This window comes from Lissotriton vulgaris, chromosome 1_1, assembly GCF_964263255.1.
Source record: "Lissotriton vulgaris chromosome 1_1, aLisVul1.2, whole genome shotgun sequence".
NCBI classification, from domain to species: Eukaryota; Metazoa; Chordata; class Amphibia; order Caudata; family Salamandridae; genus Lissotriton; species Lissotriton vulgaris.
The window spans coordinates 1,390,782,455-1,390,799,681 of NC_141685.1; the positions used below are offsets into that span (position 1 = coordinate 1,390,782,455).

Genomic DNA, 17,227 nt, shown 5'->3' on the forward strand with positions numbered 1-17,227 from the left:
AAACAAAAAAAGAATGGTGCTAAGCTCGCCTCGGTCTAACAACAGCAAAAAAACTTACAGTCAAGAGCTAGAAGTATCACGGTCTTGGTTTGTTAATCAACCTTGATTCTAAGCTGCATGAAAATGGCTCACTGAGAATTCTAGATGATGTTCATCAGATCCTTAATGGAGGAGACTGCTGCCTTATTTTCTCCTACATCTTAGAGTTGCATTTGATACTTTAGATCAAAAATGCCTCACATCCCTACTTAAACACTGCATGGATATCAAATCACTCAGTTCTTGCCTGGCCCACCACCTTTCTTTCAAAAGATCTGAAATAGTAAGATTGGCTACACTATCGCTGATCCACCACGGCTTACAGGGGGGAAGTAACAAGTCTCCATCTTAGCCGCTATACTCTTTAGCAGGTATATATAGAAACCCTGAGCAAAGTATCTTATGAATCATTGTCATTATCATTTGTAATACAGACAAGAAGCAAGACTTTCTTAATACGCTTCAATACAATACCCTTACTCTGTGTATCATTCTTATGAACTTGCAACCCAGGATGGAAGAGTGGTTCCTCAAACCCTACTCCCAAAAAACAGAATTCAATGTGGTCTTCCCAAAACACACAATTTCGATCCCACTCTTCAATCGGATAAAAAACAGCAAATTTCTTACCTTCCCTGCTCCCCAGTTACCTTCCTTGGTGGCATTCTTGACCACCATCTTCTACAACTGCATACTAAAGTCTGTCTCTCAAAACTATCAAATACTTCCTGCCCACGAATCATTTATAGACTGCTGCTCATGCCTTGCTTTCATCACTATAAGACTCTGGAAAGGCTAATCTGAAAGGACTGTCACACTATGCTCTAAATCCTCTCAAAAGACTCCTTCGATTCCACTGCTATACTTCTTTCTTCTATACGGTAAAGTGATCACATCACCCTTCTACTAATAAAATTACATTTGCTTTCAACAAAGGTGAGAGTTCTAATAAAATTGAGATGCATAACTTACATGATACTGCATCTCAATAACCCATCCTATCTTCCAAGCCTTCGCATACTTTTTAGTAGAAAAAAGGGTTGCATAGCAAGAACAAGCTTCAACTGGAATGTCACAGATTTATGAAGATCCACATACAGCAATTCATTCTCTGGTGAATTTCCTCTATTCCGGACCTTTTTTCCAGATGACTTAAACCCCCTACTACCATTGTTCATTTAGTATTTGAAAACCCACCTGTTCCAAAAGTATTAACTCATAATTACTAGCCCCGACAGTGATGTGCAATTCTTCGGTGGTATCCTGACAAACATGTAACCTTTCGAAACTGTAATTTGCCAATCCTAAATCACACTTACTCATTCACTGTAGCCGTTTTCATGCATTTTGTAATTGATCGCTTTCCTCACTTATCTGCTGCACAGGTGCTATAATTCACTGTTCGCTCTTTAGCTTGGACAATTATTTTCTAATTGTATACAAGTTTGTTGAATATAAAGGGTACATCTATGTATCAAGTGACTGAGTTCTATATAAAACAGTTAACTATTTTGCCCTTCACTTCCCTCTGAGCAAAGCACTCCCCAAAGAAAATGTACCGGTGTAAGAAGAGAAAGAAGACTCCAACACAGAGACAACAGAAATCAGGTTCCTCCACTCTGAGGTCAGGGAAATACAGTCCCCGATTATGTAAAAGTCTCAATAACATTTTAAAACTACATATTATGCCCTAAAAAATCCTAAAAAACTATTAATCACTCATGTAAATATTAACAATGTTTAAGAAGTATTCTAAAAAATATTTTTTTGGGGGGTGCTTGCGGTTTTATCAACATTTTGGTAATCTTAGATTCAGGAGCATAAGAAGAAATGCAACAAAGGCTATGTTTAGATATTGGCTTAAAACAATATCCATGTGTGCCTCAATAAATAGAGGCGTACTAATGGGTACAAAGATAAAAATGTAATAGAAACTGATAAAAAGATAACTTACCAAAAAGGCTTCCTAGATTGGAATCCATTTTTATTTCAAACACTTGAGATATGACATAAAATGTCAATAAAAATACTGCTACAGCCAATATCCATTTTACAGCCCCTAAAAAAGTAGAAGAGTTGTTAAGAATTTTCTGTGCACACAAATCCTAACAAAAATACAAGAAACTCGACATAAGCCATATAACTCATTCAGCATTGCCAGGATGAGCAGTTAAATCTCACGGAGTTGCCTCAAGTAATTTCTGACTTTCGTAATCAATACAAGTCTGGATATGTTTTTAAAATTCCCTCCAGTACTTTTCTCCTTGACATGTAGCTTGTAGCCCCAGTGACGGCCAAAGACACCAAGATACTGGCATTCTGGTGTAAAAAGTCTTCAAATCTGCAATAGGTGGTTTCTTTGGCAATCAAATGTCACTCCGTTTGAGGAACACAATCCAGGAGTAAAGGTTTTACATTTTGTTTCGAAAAAAGCACAAAACCTACCAAAGAGACTACATGCATGCCCTCGTAACAATTAGATTGATGCCAAATGTATCAATCATCTACCTGCCTGCCTTACCTTTTCTCAATGATCAAATCTGTGGGCTAACTTTAAAGCCCTTATATACTGGAATCCATCTGACATACTTACAGGAACATTTGTCTACTGCGGTTTTTATCCAACTGTGTAGGATTAACCCATGGTGCATGTCTTTTGCAGTTCCGGGCAATAGTAATGACAACAACACATAAAACATATTCACTCGATTTGCAGATAGTATAGACTAGAGAAGTTCTTATTCTTGCAACAATAAATCTCTGAAATCTGCACATCGACTATGAGCCCTGCTCTGACGTGCAACAGACAGTCTTTTCAGCTCAAACAGAAGCCAGACGTTACATCAAGGAACAAGCCTTTGACAGTTTGATGTATAGGATGAACCCAGTGACATATTTACCTGCTGCAAAAAAAACCTTTTTCTAGACTGGTGGTGTGTTTATGAAATGGTCACACTGATTTCAAGTTTCAGGACAGCCTCATATTCTAAACCAAGTATGTTTTGCAACAAATTGTCCTGATAAAACAAACCTGCACCCATTGGACCAGAAAGCATGATCTTTTGTCTCAATCATAGACATTCATACTGTAACCATTCCAAATGTTCAAGCCTCAGTTGCAGGTGTGATAGGTATACCTTATGATTGCAAAGTGCAGCCCTTCTGTTGGATATGCCATTGCTATACATTAACTACTAATAAACGAAGGGAATATAACATACTCTCATAATGACAAGGCATGATGTCACTTTAAAGTAAGAGAGGAATTAAAGTCACTCAAGAGATGAAGCTCTGCCAATTCACAGCAGCAGATTAAAAAAGATTTTTCTTTAAAAGGTCGCCCAAGCGATAAACTGAGTAAAATCAAAGTAAAACTCTAGAATAGCACAGTATATAAAATCCAGAGTGTTGGGCTTGCAAAAACTACCAGCACTATCAACAGATCTAGCTGTTTTTCATAAGATGACGTGCTTTTTTTTAAATGTACTGAAGTGTTTGTACTCAAGTGGATGGATGAATGAGAACATGAAAGGATAGAATGAAACTGTGAGAACATGGATTGCTGGATTAATGGGTGAGTTCATTGAAGGATACAGACAAGTTGCACTAAGTTAAGTGGCAGGTATCATGAAAAGCGTCATCGATGTAGCGGATTAGGCGCAACCATTTAAACCAACAACAAGATCAAATTCCCTTTTTGCACCAATCAAACAACGTAAGCAATATGTTGCCAGAACACTATATTAATTATCACCCATTCATGACGCTTAAGCATAATTAGATAATGCAAACATTGTCAGTTTGTGAAAATACATACATTTCCCATTCAAACAGAGCATTTAGTTTTAAAATAACTAAAGAAATTACCCCCAAACAAAAGCTTTCCAAGTAAACAAAAGATCACCATTTTTATTTTGCAGTAACAACTTTTCAGTTTGGCCAGATTCTGCTTTACATGCTATGTACGGCCATCGGCTGCTAGTGGATTAACCCATATGCCAAACATTGCTACAGTTATGATAAAAAAAATACCCACCAGATGTCAAGGAGTGGTGCCACTAGTTCAGGGCCAACATTATTCAAAGAGTGTTCCCCACCATGCTAAGAATTACCATCACTACATTTGTTTCAACTTTCACGTGGCTGAGGCCCACATTCATACCAAGGATGCCTACAACAGGCAAACATTGTGATTCAGCCAACCCTGCACAAGATTACCTGGTTTGGGTGCACAAATGCAAGGATGAAGTAAGTTGCTAAGTGGGGGTGGGGAAGCAAAATATGGTAGGGGTCTGGCCGGGCTGCTAAAAATACTCATACCCACATACAGTCCCACTAATACATGTAGTACGGGAAAGAGAGACCCATCACTATGTGTACATAAATGCACATGTACACTAGTGCAAATACATTTAATATTTTTATAACAGCTGCCTTTGGTGCTGCCAAGGAGCTTTAGCGAAGGACCCATCACGAGACAAGTGTGGAAATGCAGGATTGCCGCTTGTGTGCTCGCTCTGGCTTCCAGTCTTCCGCACATTACTCTGGGGCAGACACACAAAACTGGCAGAGAAACATGGACCCAGTAGCACCTCGATTGGGCTAGTGTTGAAGAGCTGTGGCGCAAACAAGGTACTTACACAAAGTTACACTGTAAACTCGGAGGACATGGCTCTTTTGAAATTGGAGTGGGTATGAAATTCGTGGTCCAGCACAAATGATTCAGGGAGTAATCACCAACAACAAATAACACATTCTATAGGAGAATCGAAATTTGCCTAGTGTAGTAACGGTAAGTTTCAATTCTATTAAGGACACGGAGGAGAGGATTATGCTTTTCTCTCTTCGCTGTTTATTAACATAACATCGCACAGCCGCCAGAAAAGCATCAAAACTTGAACATTTTTAGTATTCCCAACACAGGAATATCAGAAAACATTGTAATAACATCGTTTAATAACTACAAATCCCATGAGATGAACATTAGGCAGTCTTTCTTTAGTGTCCATAAATCCCAATATAAGGCGTACAACCAACGAACTCCTCCTCTTTGTTCGTGGCGAGTCAGGCCAAAGTCTCAAGCATCTCGTTTCGCACCATCATTCCCTGGCGGAAAAAAGAACAGCGTGAGCTAAGCCACACCCGCTAAGAATGAGGCAAATCAACAAAGCAGAGCATCAAGTCAAGCGACATGCAACCCAAGAAACAGTAATCATACTGCAAGTCGGAAAACGGATTACTTACTCCAGTACGGGTGGGATCTCCACAGGAGGTATGGGTGGGATAATCCTCGCCTCCGTGTCCTTAATAGAATTGAAACTTACTGTTACTACACTAGGCAAATTTCGATTCTATGTCAGGACCGGAGGCTTCAGATTATGCTGGTTTAAAGCTTGTCCACCACCAAACTAGCAATATCCACCACTGGCTTAAAATAGAACCTTTTGAAGGTGGAATCCGAAGACCAGTCCGCAGCGCGCATGAGGTCTTCGAATCGTGCCCCAAGGGCAAAAGCTTTTGAGGCCATGGCCCCTCTTGCTGAGTGAGCTCCGAACTGCCTCGTATCAATACCAGCTTCCTGCATCACCCAACGCACCCACCGGGCTATAGTGGGGGAAGAGACAGCCTTGTGCGGTTTGCGCAGCGCAATCAGTAACTGCAGTTCGCCCGGAGGACGAAGTTCCGTTGTGACATCCTCATAGGTTTTCAAACACTGTACCACACACAACTTAGGGGCATCTGCAAATGCCGGATAGGAAATAGACCTCGTAGCCGATTTCGTGCGTCGACCCACGGTAAAGGTCACCCCATCCGGGGAGAACGCTCTCGCCGTGACATCCAGGGCACGCACATCAGACACCCTGCGACAAGACACTAAGCACAGGAGCATTGCCAGTTTAGCCGACAGTTCTTTCAGGGAAAGATACTTGTTAGGCTGCCAGGAAAGAAAAAGGTTCAACACCACGTTAACATCCCACAGAACGGAATACCGTGGCTCCGGCGGTAAAGCCAGACGCACTCCTCTAAGGAGTCGACATACCAGAGGATGCTCCCCAACCGCCACTCCATCTATCTGCACATGAGCCGCTGATATGGCAGAACGTATCGTATTAATCGTCCGGTATGCTAAGCCGGAGGTAGAGAGTTCTGCAAGAAAATTCAGGATAGGAACGAGGCCTGCGACCATGGGATCCGAACCCCGTTGAAGACACCAACGAACCCACCTGGTCCAAGCCGATCTATACCTCTTGGCAGTGCTGCCTGCCAAGCCTTGGACAAAAAATGCTGAGCTGAGTTCGAAAGGCCAGGGAGCGACCAACGTCTCCTGAAAGCCTCCATGCCATGAGGCGGAGAGAACCCTGGAGGAGATGGTGAGGGACCCCGTCTGGGTTGAGGAGAAGACGAGGAAGCCGAGGGAGTAGGATTGGAGAATCCCAGGAAAGTTCCAGAAGAACTGGAAACCACACTTGCGACCTCCACACGGGCGTCACCATCACCACGTCCGCCATCTGACGGCGAATCTGGGCCGCGGCCCGCACTATCATGGAGAAAGGTGGAAAAGCATACGGCCGTTCCTGACTCCAGTCTTGGAGGAACGCATCCGTCGCTTCCGCCAAGGGGTCCGGTCTCCAGCTGAAGAACCTCGGGAGCTGGAAGTCCAGACGGGACGCAAACAGGTCTATGGAAAACGGTCCCCAGCATGCCGCCAGCCAGCGGAACACTTGAACATCCAGCTTCCATAGGCTGGAGTCTCGAAGATATCTCGAGTGCCAATCCGCCACCTGATTGGCCCGACCCGGCAGGTATTCTGCCGTGACCGAGACTTGATGGGCGAGACAATAATCCCAAAAGTCTTTCGCCAGGTCCGCAAGGGCTCTTGATCGCGGACCCCCTAAGTGGTTCACATACCGAACCGCTGAGACATTGTCCATCCGCAGAAGGACGCATGACTTCACCGAGTTCCTCGTCCAGCAACGGACGGCGAACGAACCTGCTAGAAGTTCCAAGCAGTTGATGTGAAGTCGCTGTTCGTCGGACGACCAAGCGCCGCCTGTGGAGAAATCCCCGCAGCAGGCGCCCCAGCCAGACCAGCTGGCGTCTGACTCGATCACCAAGTCCGGAACGGACCCGAAAATCGCGCGGCCGTTCCACGCCTCCATGTGGGCGAGCCACCAAGACATTTCCTCTTCGACCTCCACCGACAGGGGAATCAAGCGGTCGTAGGATAGCCCTCTGCGCAAATGGTGCGCTTTCAGACGCTGAAGAGCCCGATAGTGAAGAGGGCCCGGGAATATCGCTTGAATGGATGATGAGAGAAGGCCTACTACTCTGGCCACCTGCCGGAGGGAGGTGTGCGATTTGGCGATAGTTTGCCGAAGCACATGTTTGATTTTGGCCATCTTTCTGGACGGCAAACTGAGAGTCGATTTCACCGAGTCCACCACAAAGCCCAGGAACACCATTTGCTGGGCGGGGGTGAAAACAGACTTCTCCCTGTTGACAATAAACCCCAGACCTTGTAACAGGGAGACTGTCTGAGACAGATGGGCGGCCAACTTGTTCGGGTCCTGGCCCAACAGCAAGATGTCGTCCAGATAGACGATAAGCCGAATCCCCCGACTCCGCAGGGTTTCGATGGCCGGGTGCAGAATTTTTGTAAAGCACCAAGGGGCCGAGGAAAGACCGAACGGAAGGGCCTTGAACTCGAACACCATGTCTTTCCAGCAAAACTGAAGGAAAAACGACGATGCGGGGGGTAAATCGGAACCACCAGATACGCATCCTTGAGGTCTAGACGGACCATCCAGTCGTTCGGGAGCAAAACGTCCCTCAAAAGATGGATGCCCTCCATCTTGAAATGGTTGTACACCACCCAGCCATTGAACTCCCTGAGGTTGATGACTGGTCGTCTGCCCCCGTCCACCTTTTCCACAAGAAAAATATTGCTCAGGAAACCCCGGGGGTGGCGCGTTGTTCGACAAATAGCCCCCTTGCGCAGCAGCGCCGAGACTTCTTAGTCGATCAAGAGCGCGTCCGATTGAGAAAACGTTATGGGCCGAGGAGGCTCCGCCTGGCACGGCTGGTCGTAAAACTCTATGCGGAGCCCCCGCACGGTCTGAAGGACCCATGCGTCCGTTGTAATAGCCTCCCACGCCTGGGGGAAACACGCCAACCTCCCCCCAATAACAACCTGATCCGCAGGGACAACACTCACCGTGTGAATTGTTGCCGCCGGAGTCGTTCCGGAAGTTTCCGCGTCCTCTGAAACGCTGACCTCTGGTGGGGTAAAAGTTGTTGTAATTCGCGGAGGAGTTGTAGCCTCCTCTGCCGGAGCCATGCCCTTTTCCGGGCTGTTGCTGACCACCACGGCCGGTCGTGAGGCCCCTACCACGACCAGCCCCGCGGGAAAAACGCTGGTGGAAGACCCGCTTGATGGTTGACTGGGCCTTATCCAGGGAGGTGAAGGTGGAAACAAACTTCCCCAGTTCTTTAATGAATGGCTCGCCAAAGAGCCCTCCTTGGGCAACAGTGCCAGCTTCCGACGAAGCCAAATCACCCAACTTGGGATCCAGTTTTATCAGCAGCGACCGACGCCGTTCGGTCGAAAGGGCACAGTTGGCATTCCCCAGGAAGATAACCGCCTGTTGCGCCCAGTTGGACAGTACTTCCGGGCAAATGGCGCTGCCCGACACCTTGGCTTCCTCGGCCATATCGAGAATCTTGGTGAGGGGGCCAATGGTGTCCAAGAGCTTGTCCTGGCAGGAGCGCCAGGAACGGTCGATCCCCTTCCGGGGGTCCTTGACGAACTTCGCCATGAAGGTGGCCATTTTCCCATCGAGTTCCGGCGTCATGGCCACCTTCCCATCCAGAGTCGGGCGAGGACATTCGCCCCTCAAACAGCTGCGCGCCTCCTTCTCCAAGGGCTTGCGGAGGCGGCCCGCTACAAACTGCGCCACCTTGTCACCAGGCGCCCAGGCGGCCGACCGCGGGTGCATTATTTCGTCTGGGTCCAGCATGCCCGAAGTGTCTTTGGGCAACTCCGTCGAATTGGACGCCGGTCGCCATGACCGCACGGAGTCCTCGTCCTCGTCGTCGTCCGTATCCGCGGGGTAAGCTCCCCCCCGGGAGGCCGGGACAACGTCCGCCGGTGTTGAAGGGGTCTGAGGCGGAGGCGCCTCGGAGGCCGACCCAGACGCTTTAGCCAGGAAAGCGTCGCGTAGGTGCTCGAAGGCGTCCTTGTCCACACCTTGCGAACCACTGGGACCCGCGTCCCCACGTGGCTTTTTGGCCGCCGGAGGCTGGCCAGGGTCGTTGGCGGGGGAACCCCCTAGGGCCGGTGCCAACTTGGCACATTCCAAGACAATGCGGGCTGAAAGTCTGTCCTCCATAGGCCCAACGATTTCCTGCACGCACCGGTAAATCGACTGGTCCACAGCCGCATAAAACTCGTCGTCCTGGAGGAATTGGTGAGACTCCTCCTCCTCGACGTAGTACCCCTCAGCCATGGCTTCCGCCACGCAGTAGATAAGAAATTGGAACCTGAGGGTTCCGATGGCGTACACAGACGACCACGTGTGGGCCAACCAAAGGTTGGCAAGGGTTGTAGGCCGGTGGAACCGGGCAATCAAAAGGCAGCACCAGCCTTCACAGCGTGCCGACCCTCTCTCCAGAGACCGGGCCGCACCGCCTCCCAGCGCGCTCGAGCGGGGAACACCCCAGCGGAAGCTGATGCCGAAAAAAGGTGCTAAAATCGCCCGCAGGCGGCAACGTGGTTACAACCACTAATACAGACCCCACCGGGGCGTTCAAGCACGGGACAGTACAACCCAAGAGGGCGTCAGGGTTAGGCGGCAGCAGGGCACCTGCGATGTCGACTTCCCAGCGCGGCTCCAATCAGTGAGACAAAAGCTGCGCGCGGGCAGGCGAGACGCAACGGCGCCCTCTAGCGGTGAACTCAACACCGCGGAATACACGGGGACATCGCGTAAGGGGCGAAGGCGTCCCCGCGATGGAAGGGGCTCTGGAAGGGAAGAAAACCCCACAGGCCCCCCAAAGCAACAATCAATGCAAATAGAATAGAAGAAAACACAAAAACCTCAACAAACACAAATGTGCAGGAGAGGGAGAATAGCACTTAACTGGCTGCGAAGCAGCGAAGAAAGAGGAGGAGTTCGTTGGTTGGACGCCTTATATTGGGATTTATGGACACTAAAGAAAGACTGCCTAATGTTCATCTCATGGGATTTGTAGTTATTAAACGATGTTATTACAATGTTTTCTGATATTCCTGTGTTGGGAATACTAAAAATGTTCAAGTTTTGATGCTTTTCTGGCTGCTGTGCGATGTTATGTTAATAAACAGCGAAGAGAGAAAAGCATAATCTGAAGCCTCCGGTCCTGACATAGAATTCTGAACAGGTGGTCATCCTAGCTGCATAATAAAAAGGAAAAACAAGCACTGGTAAAGTAAATAGGTTTTGGCTTTAAATGGGCAAGATATTGGTATAACAAATGATTCTTTCCTCGGATAACCAAATGTACACATAAAGATGCACATGTGCGACCTGTGTAAAATCTCGGGGTGTATTTTCAAACAAAGAAATCCCATTCCAAGATGGCCAACGATGAGCAACACGTGTGTTGGGATGCATCCATGTGTCATTATACAAGTGGATAGCCATGTTAGAATGATAAATTAAAATGAAAAACAAGCATTGGAAATGCATTAGGTCTCGCATTAGAAAAGTTGGAGCTATTGGTCTTGTAATGACAATTATTTTATTTATGTGTTGGTTTTTAAAATAGCTAAATTGATAGCTTTGTCATTTACAATGCCAATAGTTATAACTTTCGCGAATGTGACACCTATAGCATTTGTAATGCAACATGTTTTGTATTTACGTGACTTAGATGTATTGATATTACAAATAACAATGGCTTTTAATTTTTTCAAATAATTAATACTTAAATAAAAGTGATTGTAATTTATAATGGCAATAGCTTAAACTTTTGAAAATAACGTGTGTATTTTATTGTGATGAAAATTCAAGAACAGAAGTGAAATATTAACATTTTTTTGTGACATTTGTAATAAAGCTTGAAACATTGAGAGAACATATTTGAATGAGTGATGCTGTGGTGGTGCTGAATGATGCTGTATGCTATGCTAGGTTTTGTTTTGCTACCCTATGCTTTGATTTGCTATTCTATGCTGTGTTTTGTTAGGCTATGCTGTGTTTTGCTAGGCGATGGTTTGTTATGCGATACTATGTTTTGTTACGCTTGCTATATTTAGTTGTGTTTTATTATGCTATGCTGTGCTTTGCTATGCTATGCTTTGTTATGTTTTGCTATACTAGGTTTAGTTTTGCCATCCTATGCTTTGTTTTGTTATGCTATGCTATGTTTTGTTATGCTATGCTGGTGAGGGTGGGTGAGGGTGTGAGGGGGTGCGAGGGTGAGGGGGTGCGAGGGTGTGAGGGGGTGCGAGGGTGAGGGGGTGCGAGGGTGAGGGGGTGCGAGGGTGAGGGGGTGCAAGGGTGAGGGGGTGCGAGGGTGAGGGGGTGCGAGGGTGAGGGGGTGCGAGGGTGAGGGGGTGCGAGGGTGAGGGGGTGCGAGGGTGAGGGGGTGCGAGGGTGAGGGGGTGCGAGGGTGAGGGGGTGCGAGGGTGAGGGGGTGTGAGGGGGTGCGAGTGAGGGGGTGCGAGTGAGGGGGTGCGAGTGAGGGGGTGCGAGTGAGGGGGTGCGAGTGAGGGGGTGCGAGTGAGGGGGTGCGAGTGAGGGGGTGCGAGTGAGGGGGTGCGAGTGAGGGAGTGCGAGGGTTGTGAGGGTGACAGCACAAATCTGCAGTATTTTTGTGGCGGGCACATTTTTTTGCCCACCTCAAAAATACAGTGTATTTAGAGGTTTTCGGCTGCAAATGTTGCTTTTTTGGGTCGTGGGATTTGCCACCCAAAGTCGCAAAATCCTGGGGGGGGTCTGATTACATTAAACAGATGACAAAAATGCAATTAATTTAGATAGATATATATACATACACATACACACACACACTGACATTCGTTTTTAGTCAGTAGCAAAATACACACAGCGCAAGTAACTTTGTATTTGAATATTCCACACGTTATATTTAGAAGATTATATTAGTATGGGAATGTATTTTATCAGCAATGTGCTCATTTACCTTAACTTTGCGCAACAATTATTTACTGATCAAGAACAGCCTTATCCAGTCACCTCTAGTTTAAGTCAGGGGTGTGAAGTAGTTCCCTTGGGGTTTCTCTCTGCAGATTGCCCAGCTCTCGTCACTGGCCCTAAGTGAATAATTAACGGAGTGCAAAATACGTTCATGGCAAGGATCACAAAGCGAACAAGATTTGGCTGGGAGCAAGAGTTGTTTAAGAAGGGCTAGGGAGAGGACTTCAAAACAGAATAAGGATTATTCTGAAGTACGTAAGGTGCATTCATTGGACTTACCACCAGCAATATTCGGAAGCCTGTTACAACTGAACAGGTGTTGCTTATTATCTCCCAGAAAATTCTTTTTTTTAAACTCTTGAGAGTTGGGAACGTCATAGGTTAGATAACTCGGGTGGGTGGAATTAACAGTTTTAAAATATCCCTTTATTTCGTAGCTGCTTGAATGGGTGGAGTAAGATACGTTGTGATCATTTTTTTTCTCATTTACCCGTTGGGTAAAGTGACTGATTTATTCTCAGTACTGCAGTCCCTACCCTAGGATCTTTTGAGATTTTTGCTTTTGTTTTTTAAAGTCTCATCCGCTCTACCGACCTCACACTCAATCGATCGTCGAGGGTGAGTGAGGGCCGTGGGGTGTAGTTACATTCCTACGCTTAACATGGAGTTGGAAAATGGAAATGTAATTAGTTTCATTGGCATGTACAGGCGTGAAAGGGAACCCAACTGCCGAAAAAAATGCGGCTGCACATTTCTGAGAGTCAGCCCTTTGGCGATTGAAGTGCAGACTGACAATTACTGGAGGCAAAAATGCCGTTCTGTTACCAAAATTCCGTTTCCACGACACCCATCTGAAATGATGCACTAAAAGCCTGGCAATGCAGGGACTGCACGGCCATGCGAGTCTTTCTTTCCTTTGTACAGGGCTGACGCCAGACATAAACACTTGACATGCTCTTCGGTCATAAACAAAGCACCTGCACTTTCAGGTCCAGACTTGCTAATATTCGGTGACCAAAAAACACAAAAGGTTGCATTATCAGAGATCAAACGCACAATTAGAGCCGTGAATGGTTTACAGGAAATACCACCACGTGACCTCAGGCCGGATGCTGCCGTCACAGTGAGTCACGTGGCACTGGATTCACCTTAGAGACGACGACTGTGTGGCTTGTGGCCAAGATGACATCATGGGAACTAAATGACAACATACGAGTGACCTTTAATCTGTGGGACGGGCGTAACCGCACTAACAAACATATCAATTTAGTGTTGCAGGTCACTAAGTTTACAAGCAGCTGTGAGTCATGCACTTCAAGGTACTGTGTAGCTTACACGGGGTTCTTTGTAATTCCCTTCCATTTCAGAGAGCTGGATTTCACCGTGTAACAGGTTCGATCGGCAGCTTCACAAACTGTTCCAATAAAACTATAAAACGGTCGATTTGCCGGGAAAAAAATGCCCAGAACCCGTTTGTCTGGTACAACCATTATCACAAAAGAGCGGCATTAAGCAGCTCACGAGGAACAGTGCTTTAAGTGGGATGGAAAGGGTTGGGGGCCGGAGGGTGAGTTGGGAGACATTATGAAGAAATATGATGCCCAATAACTACCCTAAAGAGTGTGTTTAATTCTGAACGTCTTGGCAGCTACGGGAAAGAGAGAAAACAGCAGTAGGACGTGTAGGGCTAAAAACAAATTCACGAGGGGGGACACGCAGCAACGACAGTGAGCCCCCAGGATGTACACAAAAGGCCCGAGAGGCTAGGAATGTTTATGGCTTCAGTAGAGCAGGGGCGGCAGAAGGGGGAGGAGAAATGCGACACGGCGGGCAGGGGAGGGGGCGGAGCGGGGAGAGGAGAGGGTGTGAAAGCAGCAGGGGCCTGGAATGCGGCTGAGGGAACAGACGGCGATTTGGTGATGTGCACGCGCATTTTAGGTCAATGCACTTGCGCATTGACCTAAAAGCCACGGGCACAGCACCAAATCGCCCAGTTAGTTTAACTCTGGTTAAAGCCCTATATCCTCGCAAGCTCGATGCGCATGCGCATCGAATAGCGAGACCTAAAAAGTTAGGATGTGCATGTGAAAAACAGCGTTGTCTCACAGCACTTTATAGTTAGCAAGCACTCATATAAAATACATAAACTTAACACAGCCAGTGGGATGAGGCGTGCCTATTAGGCCTGTACATCTGTGTATAACAAGAACAACAAAAATATTGAATACCAGCTTTACGCATCTGGCCCTGGTGCCTGCCCGCCGCGAAATTGCAGTGCATTGGGACCCCAACTCCCGGTGTCGATGGGAAGAGGAGGTGAAAAAAATTAATTTGGACAAAAGCAGACGGCCCTACTTTACCTGACAAGGGAACACAGGGGGATGATTAAAGCACACTATAGCGGATCTTTGGGACTCCTATAAAAACTGGATACATAGGCATAATAATATTATCTGTCTATCCTAAAGGTGGAGTCTGGGTTGTGTCCCTGGCGTGGTGTTGCAACCAAAGGCTTGGTTGTCAGGAGGTGGGTAGAGGGAAGTCAAGTCAAAAGAACTTTATTCGAATGTTCATAGTAACATCCATAAAAGCACATTTCAATAAAATTTTACAATTACTTCATATATAACTAGAAATCACAAAAAGTATCAGTTTACAGGCAGAATACACAGTTAAAAACATTCAGATTTAAATAATTAAAAGGAAAACTCGACAGGAACACAAATTATCCCTCCATGCTTTTCCTAAATTTGATCGCAAGTTTTAAAAAATTACATACAAACAAGGTGCAATCACAACTTAGTAGTTGGAGATAATAAAGTGCTGGTCGAATTTGTGCAAAGTTCAGCTTTTTGAGTATTGGTTTTAGGTATAGTTTCCGTGGTATCAAATAAAAAGGGCAGATGAATAAAAAGTGTGCCAAATCTTGCGGAGACTTATCGTTGCAGCCGCAAGATGGCAACACTTGGCCCCGATGGGCCCCCCTCTGTACTGCCAGTAGAAGATGGAATAAATCTAGGCGGAACCTCGAGAGTAAAACACGGTCATAGCCTGTCAGGGGCCATGACAGGTACGGTTCCATATGTACAGAAGTTTTTACAAGTACATGTTTCCGTACACTGTCTTTCTTTAATTCGGCCTCCTCCCGGGCTAGGTACCTAGAGGAGAGAAATAACTTCTTCACAGAGGTAACATCAGTTTTTCTAATGAGTTCTGGGGTTGTAAAAAGATCAGGGCGCCCTAGTTCAATTAAACACTTTCTAATATATTTGAGCCAGGGGACTTTAAATCCGTTTTCCCAAGTTATTGCTTCTTTTAAAAATTTTCTAGGGTTAAGGGTATTTCAGTATTTGTCCAGCAGTTTAGCCAACAAAGTACGGGGTTTAAGGCTAGACTGTCGCTCAAGTATGACATACCTAATTCTTCATGAACAGTGAAATTACCAGTGCCCCTAGGTACCCTCAGAACTCTTTTTAGGAAGTTATTTTCTGTAATTTCCAGACCTCTGGAGGAGGTGAACCCCCATAACTCACTGCCGTAACACGCAATAGATATACTTTTTGCTTTATAAAGTTGGAGCAATGCAGCCACTGGTGTATTACCCATTTTCCTTGCAAAATCAAGTATGGCAGCATTAGCCCTTGTTACCTCCCCTATTTTCCTCTGTACAGCGGGTCCCCAATTCAACTGGTGGTCCAAAAGGACACCCAGGTAGGAGAATGTCTTTGTCACAGGAATTTTCCCCCCATCTACATTGAAGGTATTTGTTTTTTTATACCCCAGGCCTACCTTCATGACATAGGATTTTGAGTTATTAATACTCAAGTCCCGGGATTGCATAAAGTCATGAAATGCTTTTAGCAGAGTTTGTAATCCCGCTGCTGTCCTGGAGATCAGGACTGCGTCGTCCGCATAAAGCAGTACCGGCAGTCCTTTCCGGCCTACATAGGGGTAATCGACACCCGTGTCTAAGAGATATTGTTCTAAGTCATTGATGTACAGGTTAAATAGGAATGGGGCTAGAATACACCCTTGGCGAACGCCACAATGTATTCCAAATTCCCTTGTTACTTTTAAATCTTGTGTATATCTGACATTAGCTCGTGTGTCAGAATGCATGTCGGCTAGGAAATTTATCAGATTCTGCTCTATACCCATTTTTGCCATGACATCCCATAATCTACCCCGATCTACGCAGTCGAAAGCTGACGATAGATCCATGAATGCCATGTAGATTGTACCTTCTCTGGCCATAGTATATTTCCCTATAATCATATATAGGTTCAGGCACTGGGTAATCGTTGAATGGCCGGGCCTGAAACCATATTGAATTGGGGAAATTATATTGTTTTCATCTGCCCACGTTGTTAATCTATTTAAAATTACGCCCCCTACCACTTTTGCTATGGAGTTAATTAAAGATATTGGTCTATAGCATAGTGGACTACTGCGATCACCTTTTTTAAATACAGGTACTATAGTAGAAATCCCCCATGATGATGGACAACCAGACGATGCTGCTGCATTAATTACAGCGGTAAGGACTGGGGCCCAAAGTGATGGCAGGGATTTAAAAAGGTCCGGGGGGAGGCCGTCAGGCCCGGGGGCCTTGTTACAAGTTAGGCCTTGTATACCTATTTCAATCTCGTTAGCTGTAAAGTGCAATAAATTCTCCATAGGAGTAATAGAAGAATATTCTGCCCGAGGCTTATTACTTTTAAAAATGGCGCTGAAATGAGTGACCCAGTCTTACTCCGGAATATTTGTGCCAAGTGTCATATTACTTGGGTCGTCAAATAAAGGTTTATTAATAATTTCCCAAAACCTGGCACTATTACCCAGGATTTTCGGGTCTAAAAGAGACTCCCAAGTACTTGCCTTAACCTCTCTTTTCCGTGTTGCGAGGCATTTTTTATACTGTATACGCATAGCTTTAATACAGGCCGGGTCTCTAGGTCTAACTTTTAGGGCTGTCTTAAGGTCTCTATTGG

General features: G+C 45.9%; 1 protein-coding gene across 2 annotated transcripts in view; it reads right to left on the reverse strand.

Annotated features, from left to right (window-relative positions):
• Positions 1–17,227, reverse strand: part of FAM3C (FAM3 metabolism regulating signaling molecule C) — a 438,009-nt gene that overhangs the window by 375,975 nt on the left and 44,807 nt on the right. For both annotated transcript variants that reach the window (XM_086966876.1, XM_086966871.1), the window contains exon 3: positions 1,994–2,098. In XM_086966876.1, coding sequence (XP_086823002.1) covers positions 1,994–2,098 — 105 coding nt within the window. The remainder of the gene's footprint in view (positions 1–1,993; positions 2,099–17,227) is intronic.